General features: G+C 34.4%; 1 protein-coding gene across 1 annotated transcript in view; it reads right to left on the reverse strand.

Moving 5' to 3' along the window:
• The window catches only part of KYNU (kynureninase), a 132,995-nt gene that overhangs the window by 82,058 nt on the left and 36,569 nt on the right, over window positions 1-14,368 (reverse strand). Inside the window, exons 3-4 of the mRNA XM_036743507.1 lie at window positions 13,959-14,079; window positions 2,639-2,721 (exon numbers count right to left, since the gene is read on the reverse strand). Of these exons, the coding sequence (XP_036599402.1) occupies window positions 2,639-2,721; window positions 13,959-14,079 (204 nt within the window). The remainder of the gene's footprint in view (window positions 1-2,638; window positions 2,722-13,958; window positions 14,080-14,368) is intronic.

A 14,368-nucleotide genomic window follows, 5' to 3' on the forward strand; every position in this document is an offset into this window, starting at 1 on the left:
GTTTTGTTCTGCTTGTTCTCAGAGAGGAGAACTAAAAGAAATGAGGGGGAGCTACAAAAAGGCATTTCATTTTGTAATGAAATAAGTAAATACTTCATAGTAACTAGAGGTATCCCAGAATTTAACGTGTCTTAGAGAAATAATACAATTCCCCTCACTGGAGGTCTTCCTGAAAATAAAATATTACCACTTTTCCGTTGTAGAAGTGATTCTTGTTCAAGTACTAGTTGTATTACATATGGATATTGAGATCCTTTCTAACTCAAAGTTTCTAAAGTTCATTGAAGAATTATTGGTTAATCACATAATATTATTGCCAGTTACCATGCTAAATTCTATAAATACAAAGAAATATAAGACAGTGATACAGGAGAGTAGACTTATAAACACATAAATGATGTAGACAATATATGTTACAGGAGTCCAATGAAAGGGTCAGAACTCTGTGGGCTGGTGAGAGAGTCCATAGTAGATCATGTTGAGTTTGAGACATCCCTGAATATTCAATTTTGGAAAAGTAGGTCAAGATTAGATAATAGAAAGCCCTGAATGCCAAACTAAAGAGTGGATTTTATGTTATATGAGTGGGGATATACTGAAGAGGTCTGAGAAGGACAGTGGCATTATGAAAGGAATTGTTTTTGACAGACTCTACTCTGGTGGTAGGGTACAGCACAGCGAGGAGTGTGGAAACACTAGATATAGAGAAACCAGTTAGAATACTACTGCAACAAAGTATGCATGGTCCCACAGAATACTTGTTGAAAATATATCACTCTTCTTGATAAAAAGTGAGGGATTACAGGTCAATAATATTCCATTAACTATTAAGACCACCACGCATGGTTGTTTTGTCAGTTTTACTCATTTTTATTTGTTACAAGGAAAGGTTTATAGGAGCATATATATCAAGCAATGACTGATGTTAAAAAAAAACAAAAAAGAAACAATAAAACTCTAGTCATACTGTAATATGGTTATTCTACAGGGTGGTTGTAGTGGAGAATGAAAAGAGAGATATTAGCAGCATTATTAAGGAAGATTCAATATAAATTCAAGTAGGTAAGGGAGATTGCACAAATATGTGTGTGTGTGTGTGTGTGTGTGTGTGTATACATACATACATATATGCATATTTCCAAAAATGTGTGCAATGTGTGTTCAAATGATATTGGCTACAGATTTCTATGTTGCTACCCAAGACTACTATTTCATAACGAAACAAGTATTTTATTTTTGTTTTGAGATGGAATGGAGCGGGATCTGGAACTATGATTTTATCAGTATCAAAATTCCCTCCATGTATGCAGATCAGCAACTGATCTACAACTTTACAGTCTCAAGAATGTAGTCTCTGAACTGCATACTGAGAGGTTAAGTGATTAGTCTGTGATCTTACAGCTAGTATGTGTTAGTGGAAGGACTTAATACCAATTCAGTGCTTCTTGTATCCATGGCATCTCTCTATCCATTATGCGGTGATATATCATCACATATCACAGTGACTGGAGTTGGGGTGGGAGGTCTGGGTCCCCACAGGAAAGAATGATTATGCCATTGACAAAGAGAAGAAATGTTAGTGGAGGATTTGACTGGCAGGTAAAAAGCCTTCACAGGAAGATGTTAAATCCAGCTTCAGAATTGTTGAATCTGAGATAACAATAGAATTTCCCATTGGAAATGATACTGGCAATATGGAACTAGAAGTAAAGGCTAGAGTTATAAATGTGGCAATAACTCACACTAGCTGAATCTGGTTGAATCTGGTTGAAGCTAAGCTAATGAACTGAGTAGACTGAAAGGAGAAAATAATAAAAAAACACCAAACAATTGACCCATTTCGAGGGAGGGAAGTCTTTACTTCTCAAACTTTTCACTGTCCTTCTAAAGGTTCAAAGAATAATAGATTTAGAGTTAGAAAAAGTTCTGAGAATCACAGGTAATCAATCAATCCATAAATATTAAGCACCTATTATGTATATGTAGCAAGGATAAAAGATTATAGCTATACTATACTGCATTAATTACATCTAATAGATCCATAAATTGCTGACCAAATAATGAACACAAATCATGGCTGAATACATGTATAACTGAGACAAGAATCTGGCTGATCGTAGAAAGGAAAACAGCAAGTGTGGAATGGACAATGCTGTTTTTCAGTGGATCTATACTCTCATCACCTCAAACAGTGATGCAAATGAAAAATAATTTTAAAAACTCTAAGATATTATGCTATGTGCTATGAACTATCTAAAACACAAAGGACAATGTTAGTTCTTCCACTCATCAGGCTTTCGTTATCTTTTTAATGGGGGCATGGGGGTTGGGGAGACAACACAGAAATTTATATAAGTATTGAGGAAATCCTTAAGCATATGAGGTACTGATTTGTTTTTTGTTTGTTTGCTTTCTATCAGCCAGATTGTGTAGTTTAGGTCAGTTAATATATGCAGCAAAAATCTTTGCCTAACATTAGTCATATAATACTACCTATAGCCAACCTTTAGTTTTATAATTAAACAGAAACTTATTATTAGTACTCCAACAAAATCTATCACTTTACAATTGATATTTAAGCTACAGAATAAACCATTTATATTCTTTTTAAGGAAAACACATTGTTATTTACACTTACCTACAATGTTATTCATAAGATGTGCAATACACTCATCTCCTGTAATCCAAGGACGTTTTCCTACTTCATGACCATAACTTCCCCTGAAATGGAGAAGGGACACAGAAATACCCTGAGCTTTTTGTTTTGAGAAATATTTCAAGCATCAGAAATTGACAGATTTCCAAACCATTCTTCATAACTTATTTGTAATTATGAAAAAATATTCTTAAGCAACATTCCAAAACTCTTTCAACTTGTCTATTTTCATGCCTTCTGTTTATTTTTCCATTGGGAAAATAACATTTATTTACATTTTTTCAATATTTATAGTCTGATTTATTTTCTATTTTATCTATACTTTAACTTATTTCTTTCATTTACAACAGAATCACGAGTACTAAATCAACTGTGTAATCCCCTTAATACCTACTGACCTTAAGACCAGGAGGACAAGGACTAAAAGGTAAAATAAAGTTAAAAATTTTGTCAAATACCTGTAAATTAAGTAAGTCTGCAGAATGTCATCATCTATATGATACCTATGGATAATACTTGAAAAATGTTGTCTAAAAATTCAACACCATTCCCTGACTGACTGATTTTCTGGTAATTCTTTCCATCTTTTTTCTCACTATAATTTTTTTTTCTAGAAATTTTATTTAATTCAATAAATGTGTTGAATGTTTACTATATATATATGTATATACAAGGTAAGGAACTAAATGCTAGGGAATACAATAAACAATTCCATAAACATTTATTAAGTACCTAAAATGTTCTAGGCACAAAGATTTAAATGGGTAAAGTCCTCATCCATAAAGAACTGTGGGGCAGAAGATACAACACATGAACCATTATGTAGTTAAGTAAGATGGGAGAAGATAAGTCAAGAGAGAAGTCTTGTTAAAAGTGCTCTAGTAAAGACTATTATCACTCAGAAGATTAGAGAAAGCTTCACCAAGGAGGTAACACAACAGTTGAGGCTCGAAGGAAGATAAGAAATCTGAGGTGTAGAGATGAAGTGCACACTAGGGTCAGGTGAAGGTTTTCATAACTACAGGGGGAAGATGAAATGCTGCATTCAGGAAATAGCTAGTAGTTCAATTTGAATGAAACATTCTGGTACTCATGGAGCTTGCAATCTAATAGCAATCAGCAGAGTTTACTCATTTTCTACAGTGTAGTATTTGAATTATTATCCAGAGATACAAAATAAATAGAAATCTCAATAAAAAATGACAAGTGAACAGTTAGAAAAACATATAAAAAGGCATATGAAACATTAAAAAAGAAAATGACTCATAAAACTTTATAGCTGAAATGGACCAATAAGATTCTGATCAAATCACTGAACCTCTCTGACCCTCAGTTTCCTTAACTGTAAAATGAGGGGTTTTGAAACCCTGTTCTAAATCCATAGTCCTATGATAATTTAGTTGTAATTTTATTGATTAGAAATTATACTACCCTTAATTTTACTGATTAGAAAACTGAAACCAAGACAAATGACTTATTCAAGAACACACAGTAAGTTAGTGGCAGAGCTATGTCTAAGACCCTCCTCTCCTACATCTAAGTCTTATGTTTTATGTGACATAAATACAAACTATGTATAACATAATAACAGCAACTCAAACAGCACATTATGGTTACAAAATACATGTACATTATCCAGTTTGATTCTTGCAACAACGTTGTGAGATAAATAGTGTAATTACTACATTCATTAAGGACATATGTTAATTGAGGATCAATTATACACAAGTAATATACTTTCTAATTATGGCAAAGAGAAAACTGTAACCAAGCATTCTGGCTCTAAATCCAGTACTCTGTTCAGTTAGTTGCATATATCTTGGCTAATAATAATCAATAAACATTTGTTCAGCACCTACTCTTTTGTCAGGAACTGTGCCAAATTTGGGGGAAACAAAACAATGCAAAAGGTAGTCCCTGCCCTCAAGCAGCTTACAATCTAATGGGGGAGACATTGGGCAAGCAAAAGTATACAAAGCAAGCTATATACAGGATAATAGGAAATAATAAATAGAGAGAAAACACTTGAATCAAGAGGGTTTGGAAGGGTTCTCTGTAAAAGATGGAATTTTAGTCAGCACTTGTTTTACTTCATTCCTTGAAGAGGAATATGACATCAGGAAGGTAATACCATAACTTGTAAGTGAATTGAATTTAAGTGAGAGAGAGCTGTGCAAAGTCAAGTCTCACTCTCTTCTCACAAGCCATCTAGGTCCAGTGGAAAGATATAGATCATGATGACTAGAGGTTGAACAGAATGCAGCGGGAGACCTTGACCTTTTTAAGCTTGAGACCTGTCTTTAACAGGTCTCAGTTTGACTGAGATGGCACTCATTCAGTGATTAAGGCTAGGTAAGAAATGAGGCAAAGAAGGTCCTCTTTTTATCTAGTTTAAAAAATAATCTGAGAGGGGAAGACCTTCAGGATTTCTGGCTAAAACAGAAACAATTGCTATTGATAATCATTTAGTATCAATTTAGTAACTTCAATAAGGGCAAGAGCCTGAACTAATCAACCAGAGGAAGAGTTTGAACCTAACAACTTCTTTGTTCTCTGAGTAAACTCAGAGAATACCTCTTCCTATGTCAACAAGCCCAGATGGGGCTGACTTAATAACATTCTTTCCTCTGTTCATGGGCATTAAAGATGAGACCCTTAACCTGAGACACTACCTTGAATAATGTGACTTTTTCTTATCTTAATATTTTATGGGCATATATTATGTTATAGCATGTTAATGGCAAATTAAACACAGAGATCCTGGGTTGTGATTTTAATTGACACTTTGTCAACTCTCTTATTTTATTGTATTTACAACCTATTCAATTAAGAAAAGTCCTTTTCTTGTATCATGGTTAAACATACACGGGGATCATAAAAGCTTGTAACACTGACATGATGAGTTGGGGCTGAAAATGTATTTAAACCTTCTCATTCCTTTGTTCAGACAGTCAGAACTTATGCTCTGGCTCCTTATATATATGAATTTACATATCACCTAGCTTGTTTGACTCCTTTAACCAAACCTTCAGGTCAACACTATTTATACTCAATCTGAGCCATCAAGGCCCAAACAATGACCAAGTGAGGCTTGGGTTGGGACCTACTGTTGGCCAATCAATGAAAGCCAGGGTGATTTGGATTTAAGGCGTGGTCCTTAAGAAAGAAATCTGGCAGTAAATCCCAAGATATCTTGCTAGGTTTCAGTGATCAAAATTTACATTCCTTTGGGCAGAGTCCCTCAGGTAAGGGTAATTATACTCTATGTGGTAATAATACCCTATGTGGACAGAGGAGGGAGGAAGAGAAGGAGGAAGAGAGGGAGGGAGGGAAAAAGGAAGGAAGAAAGCAAAGAAGGAAGAAGGAAGGAAGGAAGGGAGGGAGGAAGGAGGGAGGGAGTCCTGTTGCCCAACTAGAACTGATCAGTTGATTCCCCAATAGGGCAGCTCCTACTACTCACAGGTTGTTGCTTGTCCTTTGTTCTTCAAGAGGACCATGACCTCAGGAAGGTAATGCTATGATTTGCAAGTGAATTGGATTTTAGAAAATATTGGCCAAGGAGGCTGGCAAACATCTGATTAAAAACAATTTATTTTCTTTTCACAAGACAATGAAGATATGCCTATCTCCCCATGCTATTTCGGTTACTATGTTCCAACATTTATTTAAATATTAAACATTGGCTAATTCAATTCAAATTAACAAATATTTATTGAGTACTTATAGTGACTCTGCAGTAGGTGTTGTAAGGAATACAGTGAGTGTTGCCTTGTACTCAAAGAGCATACAATCTTACGAATTTAGTTCACTTCATACTTATAAGCTAGAATATATTTTAATGTTGTACAACTGCAAAGTAGAAGATTTAAATAAGTCTTATTTCATTTACTCTTTTGTAATTTCCCTCTAAGTTTTCCATACTACTTTTTGATTGGTTTTTATTACAGGAGTTTTATTTTACCATGCCATATCTTTCTCAGGATGAGTCCAGGATCAAATATCCATAGCCTAATGGCAATGTCCACGTAGCCAAACAAATATACAATTTTACATATTACTATCAAAAAATATAAATCACAAAATCATAGAGATCAGAAATGAAAAGAATCTCAAAAGAACATATTTTCCAATCTTTATATTTAGGAAGGCATGGAATTACTCCCATTCAACAAATGGGATAACTAAGTCAGGGAAGTTAATTGACTTCATTGAAGTTAAGAGCTAATGAGTGATGGGTGCATACTGTCACCACGGATTGCTCCCTTTGAAGGCAGTATTCTTAAGGAGTATTGTATCTGTGTATTTGCCTTCTTGGGAGGTAGTGTTGAGTGTGGGATGAAGTCCAGGAACACCAAGACTGGAGTTCCCAGACACGGTAGTTGAGGAGGAGTACCCCTCAAGGACCTGAGCAGTACTGGAGAGGGTCAGAGCCATCTGAAATGAATTCACAGACTCAAGCATTCTTTAGGTCAAGGTGGCAAAGATTTATTATGCTTTTCAGCGGGCAAGAGTTCTTAGGGTACCTGCAACCTTACAGGGGTGCACGTACAGTCTATATAGGATATTCTATGGTAAAACATGTGCCAAATATGCTAATTAGGTGGTTAGGGAGTGGTTAAGGGGTGGTCAGTTCTTAAAGGAACATGTACTTTTTGTATCTACTGCCCAGGTATCATACTCAGAGTCCCCTGGGAAATAGCCCAAAGGGCGGCTACATGGAGGTGTGGTTTTAGGCCTGAAACATCACTAAGTCAACTAACAGGGTTGACTTGGAAATACCCAGGCTACTTCCATCAATGTCTTGTTAGACAAGATAAATGTAAGGTAGTATACATATGTCTAGGTCTAGCATGAATGTGATAGATCAATGAGTAGTAAATATCATTATGACCCAGTACACAGCCAGTTCAACATGTACACAGATGGTCAAACTAATAAAATCTATAGGTACAGCTGCCTACTATATCATAAAGAGAGATAAATGTTTGCTAGGGCATACTGTCCTAGAGAGAAACTGCTAGGGACAATGTTTTGAGGCTAGGGAGAGATGTGATGCCATCATTAGTATGATGCAATGGAATGGAAATCATACTGGATTTGGAATTAAAGGACCTGAGTTCAAATCTCAGCTTTACCACTTACTGATCTGTATGATTTTGGCTAAATCACTTCATCTCTCTAGGCCTCCAATTCTCATCTTGAAAATGAAAGGATGGCTTAAATTATCTCTAAGAGTCCTTTTTAGATCTAAATCCATGTTTCTGTGAATTGTGTTGATTTCTTTGGGAGACTATGACAGTCAACACTTTTTCTTGAGAACATTTTATAAACTACTCCCCCCTTTTAAAGAATATTGAGTGAATTTACATTATACTATTCTTCCAAACTTAGCCCAGCTGTCAGAACCAGGAAATAACTAATGAATCCATGAATCAATATCTGTTGAGTTCCTGTTATATGCTAGATGTGATAGTAAATGCTAGTGAATACAAATACATAAAGTCCATAACATTAAAGAGCAATGGATATTGAAGGAGACATGACATATAGTCATAAAAAGATACCTAACAATATCAGGTAGTCTATGGTAGGCTATGACTAAGTGCTAAATGCTAAATTTCTAAAGTCTAGAGAGTTTGTACTTTTGATTTTCAGAGGATACAACTATGTAGGGACACAGTCTAAAATAGTTAATCAACTGCAATTAATAGAAAGATTCTCCATGAACATTTTCCAAATTCAAATTGAAAAAAAAAATACTCTAGGTGTCTGTGACCATCCTCATCCTAACTCATAGAACAACATCAATCAACAAGCTCTTAAGAGCCTATTGTATGCCAGAAACTATGTAAGCCATTAACTGTGATCCTAAAGTGAGATCTCTGAGTTCAGTGACAGGCTTTGAAGAAAACTAAAGCCATCTAAGGTAAGCCTACATCATTTTCCACCAAGTAGCGTACCACATTGGAAAAGATAGTTTGTTTTTTTTAACTTGGGAACCAAGTGCATGTGTACTTTCACCCCACTCCCCCAACTTAGTTCAAAATATTTGCTTCTGGCGATTAAGGGTGAGGATAGGAGGAGCTCTCCAAAAAGTTTCCTAATTAACTTTCCAGGGGAAAGGGGACCAAACAATACAAATAGTAAGGTATAGTGATAGAATTTAAGAACATGTTTTATATAGATCTATCTAGTCTTAATCTTCTTTCCCTCATGAAGATGCTCAAAGTCAATGTTTGCAAAAGAGTTTAGAATTTTATAGAAATAGTTCTGCTATTTCTGAGTTCTCCATTTTTAAACTTCACTACTTTCTTAGAATGAATTGAATCCTAAAATCTCCCTTCATCAATATGTGGTATCTAATACATTTTAAAAGTAACAACCAAATTATATATCAAAGTGTCATGGTACATAAAAATACAAATTAATACAAAAACTGATTTAAATAAGATAAAAATTAGCTTTTGAAGGACAAAACAATACTCAGAACTAAGAAGGAAGAGAAGGGTGGTTAGTTATTATTATTCATATTATTATTAGATTGCCTGCAGCTTGCCTATTCCTGGACTTCTAATATAAATGCTAAAGACAAAAATCATTATCGTTAAATGGTAGTTAAAGGCAGATACTTGGATCTTTTTTATTTTAATCACATAGAACTCTATAGCCTTTGCTGATAGCACAATATATCTTATTACATTTAGGTAGTAAAATTCTATGCTCTGCCTCAGAGAATTTATATCACTGAATATTATGCTACCTTACTCCTAACTCTGTTAGACATTGGTAGTAATAATCTTTAAGGATACATTTCTGAATTCAGTGCTCTTGGCATTCTACATCCCTTACCTCCCATATCATACACAAAGTCTACTGCCTCATTTTGTCAGCCTGGTAGCCTGCAGTAGTAAAATGAATTTAGAGTTACACTAATAAACCACTACATGACATGGTCCATCATTAGAAAAAGTTGATGCAGATTAAACTGCAGTTAGAAGCATATGCATTAGACTTGAAAAAGAGTATATTACTATCATTCAAAAAATATCTAAATACTTTCAGCATAAGAACCCTCTCTTTACAAATACTCTGAAGGAAAAGACAGCATGAAAGACAGCTAACTCATTACAACAGCACATACCAGGGAAATTAAATCTTTTCAGCTCTGTGTTTTCAGAGTTGTCTGAGGGGCAATGTTTGTCTCAGTCAATGGTATGGCTATGAAATCAAGTTAGAAAGCAAACAGAATTATGGGTCCTCAAAGAATCTGGAGAATTTCTCAAATATATTTAGCCTCTTTGCTCACAGCTTGGATCATGCTAAAACTATCCCAGAAAGATGAAAATCAATCCTATTTTGAAAGATCTTACAATATTTTACAACATCTCTTAATATTCCATTTCCAATTAGCAAACAAAACTGTTGAGGAAAATGTCCTTATAATCAATAAGGATTCTTATACTTTTTTCATATCCATTGTTTTTTTACATGACAGAAGCACTAAGGTTGGATGTGACACTGACAATCACATAGGAAATAGAAATTCTCATTGTGTCATGCACCAACATGCATCTTGCTTCATGTCCACTCAATTTAAAATGTCCATGCATTCTGTAAGTATTTTTCTACTTTTAAGTCCTTACAATATTATTATTTTCATTTGCTAGACTCTACTTTAAATACAATCAGTGATAATTGTGAATAACTATTGCCCAGTGAATTTCTCATAGAGGGTTTTTAATTAATATCCATTGAATGAATGAATAAGTACATTGATAGGCTAAATATTCCTAGACACAATTGAGTTAGGAATGAGGTATTCAATTGCTGCAGTTTAGAGAGGTCTTTATGTAGTATTTATCTAGTTCATGAGGCCCCAGCTCATCAAGTGTAGAACTATCTTTTGCCGTTTTCTGTAAGTACATTTCTCCTACAACCTCTCCCCTCGTTGAATCTGTGCCCATATGTTACCTTCCAAAAATCTCTGTAGGTCCATCATTTACCACTTCCAGCAAAACCTCACTGCAAAAAAATTTTTTAGTTTCATATAATACCATTTTCCTAATAGTTATTACATGGGAAGAGAATCATAAGAATGTAAAACTTTTCCATTTCCACATATTAAGACTTGCTCTTTATTTTACAACATGAATTTTAAAAATTAAAATGCCACTGATAAATTGTGTAAGCCATAAAATGTTTGAAATTGAAACTCAGAAACAATAATAATAATCTCACATCTATCTTTGTTTCTCAGGAAGTCCTCCTATCAAAACTTTGCCATAGCCATCTTGGTATTTTTGATGACAGTTTTTTTTTGGCTTGCAAAATCTATACAATTGCATTAAGTCTTTATCTCATTTTGCACATATAGATATAAACCGTTTTAGATAAAATGGCAACTGGTTGTAGCATGATTTAAAAAAAAAAGTGGCTTGCTCTGTGAATGGTCCTGATGCTTCATATGCCTACAATGATCCTAGGCAATTGTAAAGAAATTACAATAGTGAACTTGATGGACCATTTAACTATGGCCATATTCTATTTTACAGACCATGGATGAATATAATCAAAGCTTCAATGTCTGTTTTCTTGGGCATTATTTAACAATAAAAAGAGTTTGCAATTATCTTTGCTTACTATTTTTCTTATAAAAATGTACTCCTTAGATAGTTGAGCCATTGGAAAGCATTAAAGTACATCTATTTCCCTTTCTAATTAATTTTTCCTAAGCGAGTTAAAGAGAGAAGAGGGAGAAGAAATTCTCTATTGTCACAAAGAGAAAAGTAAAAGCAGAAGGTGACCCCTTATGAGAGAAAGTTCTTTGACTGAAAGGTGTTTTCCCTCTGCATCACTGAAACAGCATGGAATGTGATCTAACTTTAACCTCCTAAAAGAAGTCAACCATTTACTTGATAAAGTAGGATAATCATAAGGAAATGGATAGGGTTGCATTTTTTTTAAATGACTGGGGGGAAAATGCAGCACTGGGCTGAATGAATAACCAAGAGGCACAGGTACTTTCTAAAGTTCAAATTCATTCAGCCTAATTCCCTGCTCCTTCAAACAAATTGGGTCAGAAAAGAGTATTAACCATTTTTATTAACTCTGACTCTCATACTTTAAATAATAAAATAAGATGCTTGAGAATGCTTTTCAATGTAGCAACACATTTATAGAGTGAAAAAGGCATCACAGACTTACGAGTGACAAAACTATCTTGGGCTTCACAAATTAGGCAAACCTCTCCCTTCACTGCATTAAGTACTTAGGTGTGAACCACAAAGGCTCAGCTTAGTTGTATTACAGCCAAACTGGGAATAATTAGATTTGTTACTACAACTTCTTATTACTATAGTCAGCTCAAGCTTTAGGCTGTCAGCTTTAAATTCTGGATTGTCAACAGAAAAAGATTTTCCAGTATGGAAGATAGAGTGGTATAGGGAGTAATACAGAGAGTAAAGGGAAGGAAGAATGAATCAGAAAACATACAGAGCATCTGGTTCAGCAAAAGATCAATTCTGAAAAGAGCCAAAGGTCCAGAAGTTTCATACTTGTGACTTTTGCCGACCCCTCTTTTCCTCTTTTGCTAACTAAACTGTTTGAGAGGAAGTCTGTGATCTTGGAGTCCCAAGCACCCAAGTTCAGATCCTATCAGCTTTCCTATTGACTGTGTGACCCTGAACAAATCATTTCAATCCCTCTAGACCTCAACTTCTTCCTCTGTAGAATGAGAGAGTTGGGTTAGATCAGCGGTGTTGAACTCAGAATGGAACAGAGCTCTCTGGCTATTATTGACTTACTGACTTAGAAAACCACAAATTAACGTTATCTACTTTGTATTATATTGTTATTTATTTTGTTAAACATTTTCTATTTACATTTTAATCTGGTAGACCTGCACTCTGGAGTTTCAGGGGTCCCATTTTTGACATCTTGGAGACCTCTAAAGTCCTTTCTAGCTCCAGCAGAGCTTCCCAAAGTGGGCAATACTGCCCCTAGGGGGCGCTGGAACAATCCAGAGGAAGGCAATAGTAGCCTCCAGTGCAATTGGGGGTGTTGAATAAAAATAAGTGGGTAGTGGAAGCATATAGAAAGAAGAAAAGATAAGAAAATTTTGAAAAACTGTTCATACATGTTTCATCTGTTGTATAACAGAGTTAAAGTCATAGTAATTACATTATTTTCCAAATGAACACACAAAATGCAAGTTATATCTGATCAGTGGTCAAGTCCAATGACAGGACTTAACAAGCAAGTGTTGGTAGACAAGCATGTTGTGCATTGTCAGGAAGTCCAGCATGCATTGGCAGGAATATGTGCAAGTAATGACTTGTTTACAACATGATACTATATGGTTACACGAGGAAATACTGCACCATCAAATTTTCAATGCAGGAAAAAAAAAACCATGCATTTACAATGAATTATTAAATTTAAGAAGTCATTTTTTTAAAAAAGCACTTTATATTCTTTATAAAATGATGCAATTTTTTAAAAAAATGTTAAAGAGTTAAAGAAAGTAGGTTTCCAGGGGAACACTGAGTAATTTTTTTAAGGGAGGCAGTAGACTACATAAGTTTGGGACCCTGTACTCTAGCTCAATGATCTTGTGATCCTATAATTAATAAAGGGAGAAATCAGTTTGAGACGGAGTACCTGAATTAGTCTCCCTGAAAGAGTTGATATTTGAGTTTGTTCTTAAAGGACACATATAAATAAAAAGGAAAAAAAATAGGTCAAACAGCAGGAGAAAAAGCAGAAAAAGAATCAAGAAAAGGTAATCAGGAAATTTGTCTGACTAGAAGTTAAATGTAAATTCTCTTAGGTATAACCTAAACAGGTTTGTCCTTTCCTCAAATCCGTAACTCTAAAAAATGAGAACTATATATTGGGGTATTACAGTATTCTAAGTGCAAGTACAGTATTCTAAGTATAAATATATTATATTCTAAGTATAAGTATAGAATGGATTCCTAAGGGATGTTGTAGCATCATCATCATTGGTGATTAAAAATAAAGCAAAACAGACATTTATTTACAAAGAATACTTTGAAATTCTTACTTAACTTCAGAAACTTGGATTAAATAATATTTTTAGCTTCCTTCTGCTGAACTCTTGCAACCCACATTATCACTAAAATTAAAGGAATGGATTAAATACCTCAAGGTCCCTTCTAGATATAAAATTCTTTGATTCTATAATATGATTATTTTAGTTAGAATCACATAGACATTTCTATTCTTAGCTTTAAGATCTTCTATGAAACTTTGAATCACAGCTTTTAAAAAAATTACTCACATTTTGGCCCATTTTTCCATTTCTTCTTCCAAATATGTTTTAACCTTTCTTGGTTGAAGGCCAAGAGAATTTCCCAATAAGTAGATGGACTTTTCATCTTTATTTACTAAAGACAGATCAACTGAAAGAGAAATGAAAACTGCTTATTTGACAAAAAGCAGGTAGGAAAATTTTCCATTTGATACTTTGGCCAATATAATACAAACACAATCATATGAGCAGAGAAAAAAGGAAATTCCTTATTATTGGCTCCCCCAGTTACTTCATCATACAAAACTATACTTATATTTTTAAACAACGTATAAACATTGAGGACATTTGCTATGCACAGTATTTGGTGAGAAGAGGTCTTATATAGCATAATTTTAAGCACAAAAAAAAGCCTAAAGTGGTAGAAGAAATTTTGAAAT

This window comes from Trichosurus vulpecula, chromosome 2 (genome assembly GCF_011100635.1).
Source record: "Trichosurus vulpecula isolate mTriVul1 chromosome 2, mTriVul1.pri, whole genome shotgun sequence".
NCBI classification, from domain to species: domain Eukaryota; kingdom Metazoa; phylum Chordata; class Mammalia; order Diprotodontia; family Phalangeridae; genus Trichosurus; species Trichosurus vulpecula.